Below are 19,431 nucleotides of genomic sequence, written 5' to 3'. Positions count from 1 at the left end.
GGCAGCTTAACCCTCGAGAGAGGCATAGACCCTGCCACTGGTCACGAGAGAGCAATCTAGGGTTGGTTTCCAATTGCAGAAGAGAGAGAAGGGAGAGGTGCTTGTTCAAAGAGGTAAGAGTAGCCAGGCGTGGTGGCGCACGCCCGTAATCCCCGCACTTGGGAGGCAAAGACAGGAGGATCGCGCAGGTTTGAAGCCAGCCGCGCTGGCTTAAGAGACCCTGTTTCCAAATAAAAAGTATAAAAAATAGGTCTGGGAGTGTAGCCCGGAGGTAGAAAGGTTTCCAAGAACCCCAGTACCACCAAAAAAACCCAAAAAATAAAAAACAAACAAAAAATAACAACAACAACAAAAACAAAGAGGTAAGAGTAAACGTTTTCACCACAAAAAAAGTAAGTATGCGAGGTGATGATTTGTTAACTGAATTTTTTTCTTCTTTTTTGCAGGTCTGGGGATGGAACCCAGGGGCATTCTACCTCCAAGCTACACCCCAGCCCTATTTTTTACTTTTTATTTTGAAACAGGGTCTCACTGAGTTGCAAAAGGCCTCACCAAGTAGCTGAGGCTGTCTGACCTGCGATCCTCCGGTCTCAGCCTCCCGAATGCTGGGATGACAAGCGTGCGCCACCACGCCCGGTTAAGTGACTTAATCACCCCACAATGCAAACATGCACCAAAACATCACATTGTACCCCCTAACTATACATAACTATTATTTGACAGCTAAAAACAAAAACTTTAAAAATCAGGAACGCCACTCTTGGCTGTGTGCCTCTGATAAACAGAAATGTATGTTCTCTGGAGACAGAAACCAGAAGAGTGGTTTGTGCGGCTCCACAGATGACCAAGAGCACAAAGCGAGGCGCGGCTCTCACCCATGCAGAGCCAGCACTGGTGGATGTCCACGGCGAAGGACGTGATGAGGCCCGCCTTCAGGTCATGCTTCAGCGTCCACGCGTTGCTGGAGGACCTGAGGTCCCAGCCCACCAGCGAGCCGTTCACAGTGGCGTAGGCGAGGACGGACTGCGCCCCGGAGTTGAAGTGATGCATGTCCACCACACAGCCGTCCTCCTTCTGGTCCAGGAGCCTACAGGGATGCAGAGAGAGGCGAGGGCATCGCCAGTCTCCAGGAGGGCGCGCGAGCCTCCACTGGCCATGAACTATTTACTGCCGGGCGTGGTGGTGCACGCCTGCAATCCCAGCACTTGAGAGGCTGAGGCAGGAGGACCGCACGTTTGAGGACAGCCTCAGTAACCTAGCGGGACTTTCAGCAACCCAGCAAGACCCTGCTGCAAAACAAAACATTTTCAAAAGAGGGCTCGGGGAGCAGCTTGAAGGCAGAATGCCCCTGGGTTCAGTCCTGGTAACACACACATACACAAAGATTAATTTATATCACATGGTCAAAAGTCATGTGACCACATCAGGGCAATTATAGCTGAGGCACTTTAAAAAAGTAATTTAAACTTACAGAAGAACTACACAAAGTGCAGTGTCTAGATGCCCTTCACTCGGCGTGGGCTCACGCTAGCACCGCACACAGCCACAGAGCACACAGAAACGAGGTTTTCTGTCGCTTCTGAGAGAAACGATTACCTTTACATTCTACCTCTCACCATATTTCCCCAGAGAGAGGATGAAAATCGAAATGTGAAAAACATGTAACACGGTGCTTTCGCCAGCTCGAGGGGCTGCGGGGCGGGGCAGCAGTCCATGGCGCACGGCATTGCGGAGGTCCCGGGAATCCTCGGGGCACGCCATGCTGCGCAGCCCTGCGTCTTTACACGTGGTCCGCAAGAGGCTCGAGGTATGGGGGGGAGTCCCACACCAGCACCGGCCAGCACTGCGACTCGCAACGCCAGCCACCACCTGCCTAGAAACGCCAGCCCACGCTCCCGTCGGCCTCAGAGACCTCAACGCCAACCACGGAGGGCAATGTTCAGTTCCTCGGTTAGAATATTTATTAAGACTACTCAAAATCTAAACTCGGCCATAGTTGTGCTTTTAGAAGTTCAGAAGCAGCCTTTCTGACCTTTTGACAAATGGGCAGAAAATAAAATGTCTCTGACACTAACCACAAAGATGGCCTGAGTTGGAAGCGCAGTTTTATTTACCGGGTGGGCTTAAGGAGAGCGGCACAAGGGAAGGGACTCAGGTGGCCCCGCCGCGCTCAGGAGAAAGGCGGGGAACTGAGTTACTGCAGAGGCTAGGCTCAACTTTGCAGAAGCCGAAGGACAAATACCTGCTTTGTAGAGGGTGGATTTTCGGAGACTTGGGCAGCTTAGAAGCCTCGATTCCCAGAAGCTGGACAGCACCATTATCCGACGCGATGGCTAAGTAGTGGGAGCCTTGGCAGAAGGCGAGCGTCTTGACCCGTCCTCCGATTCGGCTGTACGTAAGGATCGATCTAATGGAAGGAAGAGAAGATTCCCTTTCTGAAGCGGCCACGAGCTCCCTAGTGCTGAAATTAAACATCTGCACGGCTATAAGCAAACAAAGTTACTATGATGCGGTTCATTTTATAGTCCTGATTGAGTAACAAAAGAAATTTCCCCTCAAAAGTGACTGTACAACATCACCTTTATCCTGGTAGTTGCAAATGGCCATCTCCCACAGCTCTCTGGGAGGGGAGGGTGAGTATTTTGGTTTTGCCCAGCGTAAGCAGGACGCAGAGCACAGCGGCACTTAGTCTGCGCGTCACTTTTTATGCTCTAGCAGCTGCCTGCCTTATCCCGCGGGCTGCCCGGGGAGGCCCCGCTGTGTTCACCTCAGAGGGGCTTGCTTCTTGTTTTCTGAGGACAGAGCCTCCTGTAACAGGCAGAAGTCCCAAGTGCCTACAGGGGCTCCGCCAGTGCTGGGGTGAAGCCAGGCAAAGGCGGAGACGGGAGGGCCAGTGCGCTTGGTCTCTCACAGATGCCTCTCTTCCGCTCTTCTAAAACTGAGACGCAATTCACAAACCACAAAAACTCACCCTTTATTTACGGGGTTTATGATAAAGCCACCAGCCTTGCTATCAACATTATCTAATCGCAGAAAAAGGTTATCGCCCCAGAAGTAACCCTGCACTGCCACTCGGTGTCACCCGACACACCCCTCCTCGTCTTGACTCCCAGGTGGCCGCGGCTCACCTACTGTCCCCAAATCTGCCCCGCCTGGATATTCACTACAAATGGAATCACGCAAACGTGGCCTCTGGAACTGGCTTCTTTCGCCGTGTCGTAGCATTTTAAAGGTTCACCTGTGCTGGATAAGGTATCAGTACTTATGCCTTTATTGGCTAGGTAATTTCTCATCGTATGGACACGCCATCCTCTCACCCATTCAGCAGTGATGGAAACTGGGGTTTCCACTTTTTGGTAACATAGATAATACTGCTATGAACACTGGTGCATAGGTTTTTATGTGAACATGGGTAATCTACTGTTGAAAGCATATGTCTAGGATTGGAACTGTGGGGTCATATGCTAGGATTTTGAGAGGCTGCCAAACTGCTTCCCAAAGAGACAACTACATTTTACTTCCCTGCCAGCGATACCGGGAGGGTCCCATCTCTCCGAGTCCTCCCAACGCCTGCTCTGCTGTACTTCTTTGTAGCTGGCACCGTGGATGTGCGGTGGCTCTCACTGCGGTCTTGTGCCATTCCCCTAGTGACTACAGAGGCTGAGCGTCTTCCCACGTGCTCACTGGTCCTATCTGGAGAAACACCTACTCAAATCCTCTGTCTGGTTTTTCAACGGGTGATCTCTTTTATTGTTGAATAGTAAGAGGTCTCTGTGTATTCTGGGTAACAGATCCTGCATGAGATGTGTGACTTACAAGTCTCTCCCATTCTGGGGGTTATCTCCACTTTCTTGACAGCATCCTTCAAGCACAAAGCTGTTTTACTGATAAAGTTCTAGTTGCCTGTTTCTGGTGTTTTGTCACTTATGTGTTTGATGTCCTATCTCAGAAACCCCTGTCTATTCCAGGGTCACGGAGATTTACACATCTAAGCTTTCTTCCACAAGTGTAGGTTAAGTTCCTATATTCAAGTCTGTAATTCATTCTGGGTAATTCTGTGGAAATTCATCCCTCTGTAGGAGAACACCTTGAAATCCCAGGACCCTTTGTTTAAATGGCTACTCCTGTCCCTTTAAAATACCCTGGCACCTTTGCCAAGAAACAGTGATCTTAACTGTGTCTCTCATGTCAGATCGGTTTCATTAACAGATCTGTCTCCTTTTGCCAGGAAGTATCACACTATTCTGACTACTGTAGCTTCACAGCAAATTTGAAATATGGAAGTATGAGTCCTTCAGTCTGGTTTTTCTAAGACTGTTTTGGCTATTCCGAGTTCCTTACATTGATAAATTTTAGGATTACTCTGTTAATTCCTATCCCCCCCCCCAAAAAAAAAGCTAGCAATTTCACAAAAACGGCACTGACCTGATCAATGGACACGGTAACACAAATAATACTGCATGGACATTTGCTCATCAATTTGGAGACAATATATTGTCTCAACCATGTTAGTATTCTATTCATTATCTATCCAACGTATTGAGGCCTTCTTTCATTTCAGTAATCGTCTGTGTTCGTCAGGATACAAGTATTATATATTTTGTGGTAAATTTATTCCCAAGAATTGTATTCGTTTTGATGCTACTATAATTGGAATTACTTCCCTGATTTCATATTTGGAGTATTTCTTGCTAGTGCTGAGAAATGCAATTGACTTTCATATACTGATCTTATATTCTGCTTTCTTAAAACGATTGCTTAAGATCTTTTACGCACTAGATCACACTGTCTACCAAAGAAACAGTTTCGCGGCTTCCTTCCCAACTAGTAGGCCTTTTATTTCTTCTCTTCGCAAATGCCCCGGTCAGGACCTCCCGCACGATGCTCCATGGCCCGCAGGGAAGGGCATCCCATCTGACTCCTCCTCTCAGGGAGAGAGCTTCCTGCCTCTCACCACTAAACACAATGCAGTGGTGGGCTTTGCGTGGCTGGCTACCCGTTTGCTGAGATGGCTCTTCTCATAGAGTATGTTGGATTTTGTCAAATACTGTCTGGGACTGTTGAAATGACCACATGGTCTTTTCATATTCACCCATATTTTACTCACATGGTAGAAAGGCCTTTTTCTACACTGGCTTCGGTTTACTTGAATTTTGAGTAGCCTGGGCTGTTCTTTGGGGAATGTCTCCCATTAGTAACCTAGTGTCGTGGTTATCACAGGTCTGTTTATGTTCTCTCTCTTCTTCAGTCATTTTCCAAGGCTTGCTTTCTAGAAACCCGTCCACTCATCCAGCTGTCCCAGCTGTTGGTGCACAGCTGTTCATGGCGCTCCTTTCACTGCACACTCTTACATCAACAGCTCAGAGGTAATGCCCCCTTATTAGTGCCTGGCTTTAGTAATATAACTTCTTTTTTAATATTGGCCACTGTCACAAGGTGATCTTTACAAAGAACCAACTTCTCTTCTGTTGATCTCTGTCTATCCTACTTATTTCCTCTCAAGTTCTTGTTGACTTCCTCTTCAGTCTTTTCCTTCCTTCCACATACTTTGGATCAAGTCTGCTCTTCTGCTAGTGTCTTAATCCATTCTGTCCCATCATCCCAAGTGTGGAACATCTATGAAATCTTAAATATAATATGCAATGTTAATAATACAGTAAGGATACAAATATAATAGTTAAATATAAAAATGTATCATATATAAGATCTCAATTATTCTTTCCAATCTATTTTAATGCACCAGTGTCAATTTCATTGAAATAGTCCCGGAATAGAAAACTTGAAACTGAATGTGTTACGGCTAGGATACCGAGGTCTTCTTTTTTTTTTTTTTTTAAACATAGATGTTTACAGCTATACATTTCCTTTGGAACACTCCTTTAGCTGCAATCCCTAAATTTTGGTATGATGCGTTTTCAATTTCATTAATCTTGAAATTTCTCTTTGAACCACTAGCTATTTAGCCATATGTTGTTTAATCTCCACACTCTTGTGAATTTCCTAATTTCCTCTCTGTTAGTGAAACCCAATTTCATTCTGCTGTGACTGGAGAAAATACTTTATATTCTGTCAATTCTTTTAATGGCTTAATGAAGTAATATGTTATTTAACCTGGAAAACAGTCCATGTAACTTTGGAAAAATTTATATTCAGTTCTCATTAGGTAGAACATTCTATTATTTTCTAGGATATCGTTTTAATTTCCTTGTTGTTTTTATGTTTTTGAGTTTTACTAAAAGTTTTCAGGTTTTTTAAAGTAGTTGCCCTACAAAATACAATTTACATCTTAAAACATTCAGATAAATCCAAAATTTGTTTCAGTAATAAAAACTTGGCTCCAATATTTCCTCATCCGCCCTCTGTTCACTACCGTCATTGTCATTCGGTATTTTTACCTAACTACGTTATAACCCCACAGACGGTCCTCCAATCATCTCTGTAAGCACTGACGGTCCTCCAATCATCTCTGTAAGCACTGACGGTCCTCCAATCATCTCTGTAAGCACGGATGGCCCTCCAATCATCTCTGTAAGCACTGACGGTCCTCCAATCATCTCTGTAAGCCGCTAAAGACTTAAGAGACAAAAAGCGCTGTACTTCACTTACTTACTTTGTTACCTCTACTGCCTCCTGTGACTTCTTTATAAGGTTTCGAGTTAATCTCATGTCCATCCGCTTCAGTATAAAGAACTCCATTTAGTAATTCTTTTAGGGAAAATATGCTGACAGTAACACCCTGTTTTTATCTGCCTGCAGAACAGTTTTACCAGCTACAGATTCCTTTTAACACAATGACTCTGCCACCCACAGTCACTGACCCTGCACTCCATTGCTTCCAAGGAAAAGTCCTCTGTTGATCATACTAAGAGTCACTTTTCTCACTGTTTTCAAGACTCTCCCTTTGTCTTTTGAGGGTCTGGTCACGATGTGTCCGGGTAGCTATAGCTCCTCTGATCTTATTCTACTTGGAGTTTGTTGAGTTCTTGTGTGTAGAGGTTAACATTTCCCGTTAAGTTTGGGAAGTTTTCAGCCTTTCAAATACAGTCAGTAAAAACAGACAATAAACCAGAATAGTGGGAGACTTTAATACCCACTTTCAAATGGCTAAAACAAGTAGGCGAAAGACCAGGAAGGACACAGAAGGCCTGAGCACCACCAACAGACCAATCTGCAGGTGTTAAGTGAGAACATCTGCATCTGTGGGTTCTGCATCTGGGACCCAACCAGCCACGATCAACATGTTCAGGAAAACCAATGTACGGCACGTCTCTCCCTGTCATTATTCACTGGGCAGCAGTGTAACATCTATTTATGTAGCGTCTGTACTGTATTAGATCTGATAAGTAACCTGGAGATGATTAAGTATCCACGAAGATGTGCCCAGGTTGCATGCAAGTACTGTGCCATGTTACATAGTGGACGTGAGCGCCCACTGCTGTCAGTGCTCACCAGGCCCTGAGGCCAGTCCCCAGAGCCAGGGCAGTGCTCTGTGCCTCTGCTCCCTCCTCTCCTCTGGCGCTCCACTGCACATGCTGGCAACGTGGCGGTGTCCAGGAGTCTCTGAAACTCTGTTCACTTTCCCTTATTCTCCCTCTGACTGGATAATGTCAATTGTCTAGCTTCAAATTCTCTGGTTTTTTTTCTCTTGCCAGCTGAAATCTGTGGTGAAGCTAATCCAATGACTTAGAGAGTGTGTGTGTGTGTGTGTGGTACTGGGGTTCCTGGAAACCCTTCTACCTCTGGGCTACACTCCCAGACACCTATTTTTTTATTTTATTTTATTTTTTAATTTTGGGAACAGGGTCTCTTAAGCCAGCAAGGCTGGCTTCGAATCTGAGTGATCCTCCTGTCTACTTTTTAACTGCAGGATTTCTGCTTGGCTATTTATCATTTCTTTTTATTGCTACTATCTTTCGGTTTGGGTAAGGTATTATGCCCATACTTTTCCTCTTTTTTAAATTTTTTGCAACTTTACTTCTTATAGTGCAAGGAATCAACCCAGGCCCTAGCACGTGTCAGGGAAGGTTCTACCACCTGAGCCTCATCCCCAGCCCCACCATCCTTTTTTTTAATTTTTATTTTTTTAGTAGTGGGGATTGAAACCAGAGGTAATTCCTCCAGCCCTTTTTATTTTTATTTTGAAACTGGTCTCGCCAAGTTTCTGAGACTGCCACTGAACCTATGGTCCTCCTGACTCGGCCTCCCAAGTTCTAGGATTACAGTTAGGTGCCACCATGTCCAGCTCCTACCATTTTTAAACATGGTTTCTTTAGTTCGCTGAACCTATCTGTAATAGCTAACTTAAGTCCATGCCTAGAAGCCCAATGTCTGAGATTACTGAGATATGAGTTTTCATTAACTGCCCTTTTTCCTGTTTCTTGAACTGACTTTTAATTTTCTGTTCAAAATTGGACATTTAAAATTAATGTAATGATTCCAAAGTTGTTGCTATCTGTAATGACTTTCCTGGACATTTATAATCCTATGAAGTCTGTAGTGCCTCTTACTTGTACCGACTGACGTGTCTGTGCGGTCAGCTTGGTGGCTGTATGACAGCTGGACAGATACCGCCACCAGGACAACTGCAGCGAAGACATGAACCACTGAGTGCTCCAGCCTGTTAGTAAAGGCTCTGCTTCGTGGCTCACCCTCAACACTCCATCAAGCGCTTTACAGCTCTGCCTTAGCCTTCATTTCCTGCTTCCTTCCCAGTAAGAACATGGTCTTTCAGTTATTTCCTGGGCATGTGCTCTATCCTGCACACACACGTGGCCTGAGAGACATTCGTGTGTATATATATATATATCAAAACCTCAACAGGCCCTATATAAAGGCCTTCACAACACTCCCCAGTCCTTCCTTTTAAGCTTTATCTCAGATGCTTGCTGAGCCCAACTGACAGTGCCACCTCAGGTAGCTGCAATGCTAAACAGTGTTGCTGATTATTTTCAACAAATGTCCTGTGGGCAGGTCTTTCTCAAAGAACAACATGTGAGTCAGGTCAAAGTTAGGCTGTGAAGAAGGAGCCTTTCAGAAGGCTGGCAGAAAGGTCCAAGAGCAGCAGTTCTCTGGGGACAGGGCTTTTGGGGTTCCAAAAGCTACTACGACCCCTCCAGTGGCTACTAAGCGGCTAGTTTCCATGGCTACCAGAGTTGTTGTGAGGGAGAGAGAGAGAGAATGCGTTCAAGACTCTCACACAGCTGTGTGAAGGGATGAAATCAAGATGAACACACGGCTCACTGCTATGACTATGAAGAGGTTGCTTTTCTTGATAAACACTCCTAGGATTGCAAGACTTTAATTTCCAGAGTTGTGGGAAAACTGACTGTCAATTTTGCTTGGTTCTCATTACTCTTATGAAGCAGTTTTTGGAGGTCTTTATGCTGCCACTTCAAACACAGAAACTCTATGCTCTCCTTAAACTTACATCTTCACACAACATCTCAATCTCCTTTATACTGAGCAATATTTTCCATGCCAGTTTTAAAGGTGCACCATTACCTACTTACCCAAGTTTGCCCCTACTGTGAACTTCAGTTTGCTTCTAGTTTTTTACTACTCAACATACAAGCAATCTAACAGCTCTAAACTAATATCTAGGTTAACATTTCTTAGGGCATGTGCATCAGAAAGACTCAAGACGTGTTGTCAGAAGCCCTCCAGGGAGGACATCGCTGGCTGCATCCCTGCGGAGGGCACGTCTGAGTGCCCAGCCTCACCAGGGCTTTATGCTACCTGCCTTTCTGTCCTGCGTGAGTGAGGCCCAAGGTCCCTTTCTTAAAGCCCTCTATTTTACTGCAGCCCACAATGCAGCATAAGTAGCTTCTTTTCTTTTCTGGCCCCAGCATTCCGTTTCCTGAACGGGCCTCAGGGGGCCACGGCTCCTCATGTCCCTTTCTCAGGGCAGCCACGCCACTGAGAACCGCGGCCCCCAACACCATCAGTGCCTCCACGGTTTACAATTGTTCTGTATACCCTTTATATTTCTATAATTTGTCACTCCACAAACTCCATCTTTATTAGCATCATTTTAATTTCAAAAATTCCCCAGTGCATCAATCTCCCCTAAACCGAGAAGACAGAAATAAGATAGCACAATTAAGAAGATGGAAATGTAACTTAGAATACTGTAATGGGATAAGCTGAAGAATCTGAACAAAAGTTTTGAAAAAATAGCAAATTTTCAACAATTAGTCCCTAAGGGACAAACTCAAAGTTGAAAATAAAAAAAAGGCAGAGCTGAGAGCCAGGTGGCATGAATCACAACGAGAAAGCAAAGGCAGTGGAGAGTGGGGAGCTGGCGTATCGGGGCCGGGCGGGTGTGCGGTGGTCAGGATGCGCTGGGACATTTCCTAAGGAGACACACAGTGTCCTTCCCTGCCCCAGCCGTGCCCCCCACCCCCCGTCACAGTCCACCATCCATGTCCATGGGGGACGAGGTGATGGCAGCACATTCCATCCCTTGTCCCCTTCCCCGCCGTGGACCTGAAGCACCTCCTTCTTAAAAGCACCATCAGCACAAAGTCCTGCCTGGCTGGTAGGGAAGCAGTGACCGCTGACATTATTTGAGTTATAAAGGTATTTTGTTGTCTGACGACGTTCTGGCTCACTGTGGTCAGTCAGCCAATGAGAAAGCACCAGAGAGCCCACGTCCTGGAGGTCCGTTTTGTCTCAACGCCCGGAACCTGAGCGTTCCCGCTAACTACACCACCACCACCCTGGCCACGCCGCCATCTGGCTCCAGGCGTGGCTGTGGCCAGTCCCCGCCTGTGCTCACCCTGCCCCTCGTCAGCCTAGTCTAGCGCAACAGCCAGAGGAGTTCTGCCGACGCAGGGAGTGACTCTGCTCTACCCACAGCTCTCCGCCGCTCCATCCAAAGTCCTCACGACACGTGCCCGCCCTCCCGCCCTCCTCTCCTTTACCCTGCGCTGGCTGCACAGCCCCTCTGCTCTCCCCAACACGTTCCTTCCACAGGGCCTCCGAAACTCCTCTTCCTCGGCCTAGAATACTCTTTCCCTATTTTCTTGTGGTGCTGGGGATGGAGCCCAGGGCATTCTACCTCTGAGCCACACCCTCAACCGCCCCCTTTCTTTCTTTTTGAAGCAGGGTCTTGCTAACTGCTGAGGGGGCCTGGAACGCACTCCTCCTCACCGCCCAAGTCCTGTGTTGCGGGCTTGCCTCCAGGCTGGCCCTCGCACCTTTTCCAAGTCTCTGCTCAAATGTCATTTACCTCTGGGAGGATCCTCTGGCCAGTTCATTCACAATCCTACTCTATCTCATACCAAGTGCATTCCCTCTTCCCCTTTCCTGCTATAGTTTTCTCCATAACATTTTTTGACCATCGAACACAACAATCTACTTATTTATACTTTCGACTCTCTCTCATTCCCCACTAGAAAGCAAGCTCCACAGGACTTCTGTCTGTTGGGCGCTGCCGCAGGCCTGGCACTGAGACAGCGCGTGCTGCGGAGCAGGCTCGGCTCCCTGCCCGCTGCTGTAAGTGCACCACCCAGCCTAGTTACCTGGTGGTGGTCGTCTTCCCCTCCATCTTCTGGCTGTTCCAGATCTTCACGGTGCCATCGTTTGAACACGTGGCAAAGAGGGAGTGCTCGTCAGAGACGCGAATGCGATTCACGGCAGACTTGTGTTCATGCAGGTGTGCCACGAGCAGCCCTTTAGGACGCCACCCTGTGAAACGCAAAGGGCGCCTTCAACTGCGGTTTACGAGTGCAGTCTCCAGCCATGGCTTCAGAAGAGGCCCAAGAATCCAGGTAAAGGCACCAAGAGCTACCAGTGCGGAGGGGCCTCCTGGATCACGGCAGGTATTGCCTAAAACGTCAAGAGAACGATGACGCACGCGCCCCCTCGGGCAGCCCTTCCCCAGGATGTGAGGGCTCAGCAGCATCTGCGGAGCACTCCTCCGGGAGCGGGGAAGGGCCGTCCCAGAGACACCGGCCCGGGCGAGCAGCCGGGGCAGGCTGGCCCACATCCTCACTGCTCTAAGCCTGTGATGTGGGCTGTATCTCAACTCCTTGCATTTGAGCTCTAATCCTCACATATAAAACATGAAGTACGTTACTTGCCCAAAGGGGAGGTATCTGGATAAGCAGGATATATACGGGCTCCACAAGCTCCCTGGCCTGCAGTGAACACCAGACGCCAGCGCCTCCCTCTTCACTTGCACTCATCCCAGGAGAGAAACATGTGAACATAAACAGGGCCAAACATCACAGCCTCAGAGCTGGGCGTGGTGAGCATGCCTGTCATCCCAGTATCGGAAGGCTGAGACCGGAGGACCGCGGTTCAAGGACAGCCTCAGCTCTTAGTGAGGCCCCCTGCAACTCAGAGAGACCCTGTTTCAAAATAAAGAATACAAAATAGGGCAGGGGGTGTAGCTAGAATGCCCCTAGGTTCCATCCCCAGTACTGCAAAAAAAAAAAAAAAATTACAGCCTCAGAAGATTTACCGACTTCCTAGTACTTTCTGCCATCTATGATATTCTGCATTTTATTTTGTATATTCTTTTTGTGTATGATTTTGTCTAAAAAAACTATCAAGTCCCTGAGACCAGAAACCATGTCTTACCCACTTTGAATTATTCTCAGTATCTACTACTGGTCTCTGCACAACTGTCTCCAATGTTAAATGAATAAACTCGTTTGGTATTAAGATTAACATTTCATAATATTTGGTATTATTTGATCTTAAAACATAACAGAGCTGTGCTGAAAATCATTCTGTACCGGATGTCAGTACTGTCTAAGTGAATGATAACAATGTCATTTTGGAAGTGATTTCTTTTTTATCAAGAAACAAAAATGAAACCATGACTACCACCAATCCCAATACACCCTAAGATAAAAAGCAAAACGTTTTCCCTCGGACCTCCAGGCCCCACATGTGGGAACAGCAGCGTTGTGGTTCTTAAGGAGAAGATGCTGAATTTGAAAGTGGCCAAAACTCATGTGCGCACTGAGTGCGGATGACCTGCCGGGCCCAGGTGAACATTTCCCTCCAGAGAAAATCAAGTCCACGCAGCCACTCAGTTGTGAAGAAAGGGCTCCAGAGCCCAAGTCACTGCGCACTTCCCGAACCACGAGACCTCACACCTTTTCTCTGCTCAGTGCAAAGAACTGTGGAACTTAACTCCACTGAAGAATAAAACGCCACTTGCAGAGAGATTATATCACAGAGAACACAGCTAAGAGTCTTTTTTCCTTTTTTTTTTTAAGCCAGGCTAGTAAATAACTTATAGCACCGAAGCAGCTTAGACATTCCAGGATATTTCTCATTTTAGTTTTTATGGTACTGGAGATTGAACCCAGAGGCATTCTACCTCAGACCTACACCCTCAGCCCTTTTTTATTTTTGAAACCGAGTCTCTCTAGGCTGCCTCAAAACTGCGGTCCTCCTGTATCAGCCTCCCAAGTACCGGGATTATAGGCATGTGCCTCCAAGGCCAGTCAGGATATGTACTTTGATAAGAATATTTATAATTATTTAAACATATTTTCTAAACCTTTATTTTTTTATTTTTATTTTTTGTGCTACTGGGGATGGAACCCAGGGGCATTCTACCTCCGAGCTACACCCCTAGCCCTCATTTTTATTCTTCAATTTGAAACAGGGTCTCACTGATTTGCAAAGAGCCTCACTAAGTAGCTGAGGCTGTCCTCGAACCCAGATACGCCTATCTCAGACTCCCGAATGCTGATATTACAAGCATGTGCCACCATGCCCGGCTTTTTCCTAAATATTTAAATCATTAACTTCTACTAGTATTTTCCTGGAGTCTACAAGAAGCCCACGGGAATTCACATGATTTTTTAAAAGCATACACATAAACGCACTGTACATTTCTTCCTAGAGAGTTCAAGTTATTTCTAAACTCTAAAGACAGAAATTCACTGATGTGCTTACGATCTCCGTATCTAACACTGAAGACTAGTCTGCTTGCGATGCAGCCGAGCATATCTGCACCTGAGTCCTCAACCTTTCTCCAGATCTCAGAAGAGGGAGGCTCTCCCACCAAAACCTTAGTGCTGGTAATCACTAAGTGGGGTTAGAGGTTTTCTTTTTAAGAGTACCATTGTCTAAATGTTCTACTTTTTCTTAAAGAATATTAATAGATGAGCCAGGTGTGGTGGTGAACATTTGTAATCCCAGTACTCGCGAGGCTGAGACAGGATGATCGCAGGTTCGTGGCCAGCTTCACCTACTTAGTGAGGCCCTCTGCAACTTAGTGAGACCCTGTTTCAAAATAGAGAATAAAACAGGTCTGGGGGTGTAGCTCAGTGGTAGAATGCCCTGGGTTCCATCCCCAGTACTGTAAAATAATAAAAGAATATTAATAGATGAAATAGTAAATTCTCCAGAATTAAAACCAGGGGCTTACTCCAAGCCCAACAATCTTGGAGAAAGCAGCGTGAGAAGGGGGCCGAACGCCCAGGATCCCCAGTGCCAGGGAGACGCGCGCTCCACGGCCACGGCGCCGCCTTCCTCCCAGCTTCTCCCTCTGGGCTTCTCGAGCGCCAGGCGTGTCCTCCCTCCCAGGGTCTGGCCAAGTACAGGCTGAACACCCTTGATCTGAAACGCTTGGGAGCAGAAGGTTTGTGAGCCTCCCTAACCAGAACCCCAACGCCTGGACGTCAGGGTGGGGTTTCTGGGTCAAGGAGGCGGAGGCTGGGGGAGGCTGGCCTCTACCGGGGGGCGGGGGCTTGCTCTCCCACTCGGCGGTCTCCATCATCTGTTTGGCGATCCGCTCCGCACGGCACTGCTCTCGCTTCTGCTGTATGAGCTGCTGGAGCTCGGTTCTGCAGGTGGTGATCCGAATCTGACAGGTCGACGGCAGGACCGTGCTGCTTAAAACTGGAATCGCTGGCTTTTTATTCTGAACATTTGTTACTTCTGAAGTCTGCAAAAATAGAGAATTACAGGTGTTTTTTTTATCCCCAAATGCACCAAGGCTCTGCCTGCATATTATGACAGCCTCTGTCCTTGCTGTGTGCCAACTTAAACCATCCAAAGGTGGTGATGTTTCTTCAGTGAGAGCCTAGTGAATGCAGTTAACTACATTATATTAAAAATGTAGTTTTAGCCTGGCGTGGTGGCGCACGCTTGTAAACCCAGCACTTGGGAGGCTGGGAGCAGGGTATCGTGGTTTGCGGACAGCCTCAGCTACTTACTGAGGTCCTTTGCAACTCAGTGAGACCTTGTTTCAAAATAAAGAATTACAAAATAGGGCAAGGGACATAGCTTGGAGGTCAAATGCCCCTGGGTTCCATCCCCAGACTTGCAAAAAAAAAAACCGTAAAAAATAAAAATGTAGTTTAGCCAGACGTGGTGGTGCACGCTTGTGATCCCAGTACTTGGGAGGCTGAGACAGGAGGATCGCGCAGGTTTGAAGCCAGCCTCAGCTACTGAGTGAGGCTCTCACAGTAACTTAGTGAGAATAAAATAAAATATAACATAGGCTGGGGCTATAGCCTGGAGGTAGAAGGCCCCTGGGCTTCATCCCCAGTGCCACGCACAAAAAATTTAGTTTAGCATGAAAATAACATCCAACAAATTTCTCCGCGATCGACGTGAGAAGGCGTGGAATTCCAGTTCATCAGTCAGGCGTGGTGAGTACTTCCCACTTACAGAGGGACTGGCTAGGGACGAGTCACCTTAAAATTACAGTCATTCAAATATATCAAAATTGTCTTGACATTTATCACACACAGCACACTCAGGACTTCTTCCTAGAAGTATGCTTGCTGCTACATTAAACTACAGGATCTACACAGCCACTGCAGCCATTTCAACCACAGGGCATAATGCCTTCGCCCTACGGTGTCGGGACACTTTACTGGCAAGGATTCCGGAGTGAGACCTTTTGGTGCTTTCAGTAGCTATAAAATTAAAGTCAGCCTGTCTTAGAAAGAAAGAGATCCTCCTTAAGGCAAGTCCCACGCTGACTTTTCTAGCACGGCACATGCGTTAAGACCCGCACACAGCAGAACAGGCCTGAGACCCCGCGCATGGTACCTGCGGAGAGGTGGACAAGGGGCCACAGACGGCGGCCGAGGACTCGGAGCGCGCGGGCCTCCCGGCCGCTGCGGCCTCCGCCTCGCTCCCCTTGGGCAGGCTCTGCGGCGCGCTCGGCGGCTCCAGCGACCCAAACATGCTTTTCCATTCCTCGTTGACATTGGAGTCTTGTTTCACATGTTTTCTGGCTACAAAACATATTCAGAATAGTGTGACGGGAGCCTCAGAGCCAGTACGCGCCTTCGCATCCTCCTGCCTGCTCCTCTGGATGTCCGCCTCACTCAGTACCGCCGCCAGCTCTCGCTGCCCCGCGAGCACACGGAGCCACCGCGCTCGGCGGCGTGAGCCACCAGCCCCAACTATTTCTAGTTTTCCAAAGCAAGCTCAGTCTCAAAGAACTGCTTTACCTGAAGAAGCATTAGTTAAAAAAAAATCTTTTCAAATGTTACCTACCACACGGCTAAATATGACCTCTCTATTCCCAGTATCAGCGCATGGGATACAAAAGCAAACGAAAAGGAAGAAATTTTAAAAAATCAATATTGCTATATAGCTGCCTACTGCCTGGGGACAGATGAAAAATGCTTTGTTTTTATTTAGTTATAAAAAGCATATTATGTAACACAGAGTCCCAGCATTACCAAAATACAGTGTGACTGGCTCCCACAGGGCCAACAGCCTGAGACAGGCCTAGCTCTGTGAACCGCATAGACATGGCGGTGGATGATACACTATCATATTGTATAAACAACACGCCTCACAACTGCCCTCTGCCCTCGGCTGGGTCCCTGGAGGCCTAAGCGCCCTCTCCCAACAGGTATTCACGCTGCCCCCTTTTCTCTCCACACACATTTCTTCTCCTGCCTGTCAGGGTTTCTCAGGATTGATCCTCAGAACTGAAAGCAGTGAGCCACCTAGCAAGGACATTTCAGATCACTGCAGCCGAGGCAAAACGCCGCGGGGTCGCTCTCGCCGAGGGAGCGGGGAGCTCGCGTCCTCCCGCCCTTGGCCCCCGTGCGTCCTCTGTCCACGCGGGCCACACAGGAACGAGGCCCTCGTGCCCCCTCGGCGCCGACTGACTACGCCCTGCGCTCTCACACGCGTCCCCAGCTGTTGGCTGCTCAGACCCATCGCCCTTTCTGTAGGGCTTTTGTCCTTGCTAATCTGTACGAATGCTTTACACATTATGCATACGACCCATTTATAATATGTTGCAAACACTGGAGCCTATATCTGGCTGAGAGGTTACATCACTATAATCCATGGGTGCTCTCAAATCTGACACAGGGACAGAGTGCCTCTGTGAGCACCTGCAGAAAGGGTGCGCAGCCCTTACCAGCCCTGAGGTCAGGGCCCAAGGGAGGTGAGCTGACAGGCCCCTACTTCTGCTCTCGACTCCTTCGCATTTCACTGCTGATAATAAACCATTGTTCTCAATTCTCAGGAACGACCACCAGTCACAAACTACACACCTTCACCTCATTTACACACCCCGGCCTCGCGCTGAGGGTTAATCACACACGGTTCTCATGGGCAGAGCTGTGGAACAGGCCTCGGGTGACACATTTGAAGCTGGGATTTGGGCAGGTGACTCCTCTCCTAGCTGTGGGCTCTCGACTCCACTCCCCTCCCCGCAGCTCCCTGTTAGGTGATGGAGCTGCTGAGCCTAGTGGAGAATGGGGCTTTTACTCCACTGGTCAGGAGCTAAAGCCGAGTGTTGGGCGGTCACTAAGAACAGGACTCGGGTACCGACCCCGCTTGTCGTCCGGCTCTTGCTTGGCCTTAGCGAGGCCGACCTGCCTCCCGGTGAGGCCGAGGGCCGCCAGGTCTATGGGCCCCTTCTGGCTGCTGTCGTGAAGGCGGCTCTGGTCTGCCGTGTTCGCTTTCGCTCTGTTCGATTTCATCATGGAGTCTTTCAGTGCCAGAAGCTTGTCTTCCTCTTCCTCGGTCATTCCCTAAAGCAGGTAAAACCACACGCTTTAGGTTATTTCAAAGCGGCAACAACAGCCCCGAATGACTAGCAAAGGAAAGGCTAGCGCCCGCTGACGCCAAGGCTGCGAGTGAGCGGGCCGGGGATGGCAGGCCGCACACGATGCCCGACACCAGGAAGTCTGTCGTGCCTGACCTGCAGCAAATCAGCTTCTCAACAGTAATCCTGGACATGAGGTACTAAGCAGAGAGAGAGTACCAACTTCAACCTGCTCCTAGCCGTCACCAGGACGTCAGTGAGACAGGTGAGGGCACTGATGCGCAGACCATCCCTCAGCACCCGCAGGCGGTGGCCAGATGCTGGCTAGCAGCACGGGCAGGCGCCCCCAGGAATGGTGCACTTCTGAGGGTCACATTCCCGGGTGATCCTCAGAGAGTTTCCCAATTTCTCTGTACCTCTATTTATGTATCTATAAATTAAACATAATTACTAACACGCATCTTATAAGATTATAGTGAAATTCTAATGTGTCAACCCACCAAAGATCCTCAGAACACTTGAAACTGGCAACTAAATAATAATTATTCTAAATAGTCAATTCAATATACATGTTAAATATTCAGGTAAAAGGAACAGTTCTGCATTTTCTTCTTTCCAACCACCCACAAGATCCTCTAGTACATTTTTATTATATCAACAAACACAATGCACCATTAAATAAAACAGCAGTCCCTTGAGGCCTCCTTCTGGAGGCCACTCAAGTTTAAGAGAGTAACTACAATTCACATTGGTCTGTGACACAGACCAATCCTAGAAGACAGGATGCTAAAGCCTGAAGTAACTGCATCCAAGTACGATAATCAAGCTGGATGTGGCGACACACACACCTCAATCCCAGCACTTGGGAGGCTGAGACGGGAGGATCAGAGGTTCAAGGCCAGCCCCAGCAGCTTAGCAAGGCTCTCAGCAATCTAGTGAGACCCTGTTGCAAATTAAATATATAATAAGGCTGGGAATGTAGCTCAGAATAAAATACCTGAGTTCAATCCCCAGTACCACATGGAAAGAAGGAAGGTAGGAAGGAAAGAAGGAAGGGAAGGAAGGAGTGAGGGAGGGAGGGAGATAGGAGGGAAGGAGGGAGGGAGGGACAGAGGGAAGAAGGGGGGAAGGAGGGAGGGAGGGACCCTTGCTAAGAGGGGAACCACACAGGGCTTCCTACAAACCCCAAGCAAGCGCCTCAGGCTGGGCTTCGGTCCTGAATTTTAACTGAGAGGCACGTGGCTGAGGGTGGGTGTGTGGGCTTTGGGGTTGAAGAGGGTTAGATTCCAAGGCCAACTTTCAGCTTGCTGCACTGTTGACCACCTCTATGAGTCTCAGGTTCCTCATCTAAAACAGGGATGAGGCTGCTGCCCAAGCTTGTTTGAAGGACGGTCGGTCACTAAGTATGGGGAGCAGTGACAGACGCCCTGCAG

The 19,431-nt window shown here is 48.0% G+C and overlaps 1 protein-coding gene across 1 annotated transcript in view; it reads right to left on the bottom strand.

Moving 5' to 3' along the window:
• The window catches only part of PIK3R4 (phosphoinositide-3-kinase regulatory subunit 4), a gene marked incomplete at both ends in the record, with an annotated part of 52,474 nt that overhangs the window by 5,589 nt on the left and 27,454 nt on the right, over window positions 1-19,431 (bottom strand). The window contains 6 exons of the mRNA XM_080695850.1: window positions 876-1,087; window positions 2,243-2,407; window positions 11,523-11,688; window positions 14,704-14,914; window positions 16,030-16,213; window positions 17,779-17,984. Coding sequence (XP_080551976.1) covers window positions 876-1,087; window positions 2,243-2,407; window positions 11,523-11,688; window positions 14,704-14,914; window positions 16,030-16,213; window positions 17,779-17,984 — 1,144 coding nt within the window. The remainder of the gene's footprint in view (window positions 1-875; window positions 1,088-2,242; window positions 2,408-11,522; window positions 11,689-14,703; window positions 14,915-16,029; window positions 16,214-17,778; window positions 17,985-19,431) is intronic.

The sequence above is a fragment of the Muscardinus avellanarius genome, assembly GCF_963383645.1.
Source record: "Muscardinus avellanarius genome assembly, chromosome: 5".
In the NCBI taxonomy this organism is placed as follows: domain Eukaryota; kingdom Metazoa; phylum Chordata; class Mammalia; order Rodentia; family Gliridae; genus Muscardinus; species Muscardinus avellanarius.
This window is presented reverse-complemented; position numbering and strand designations above follow the sequence as displayed.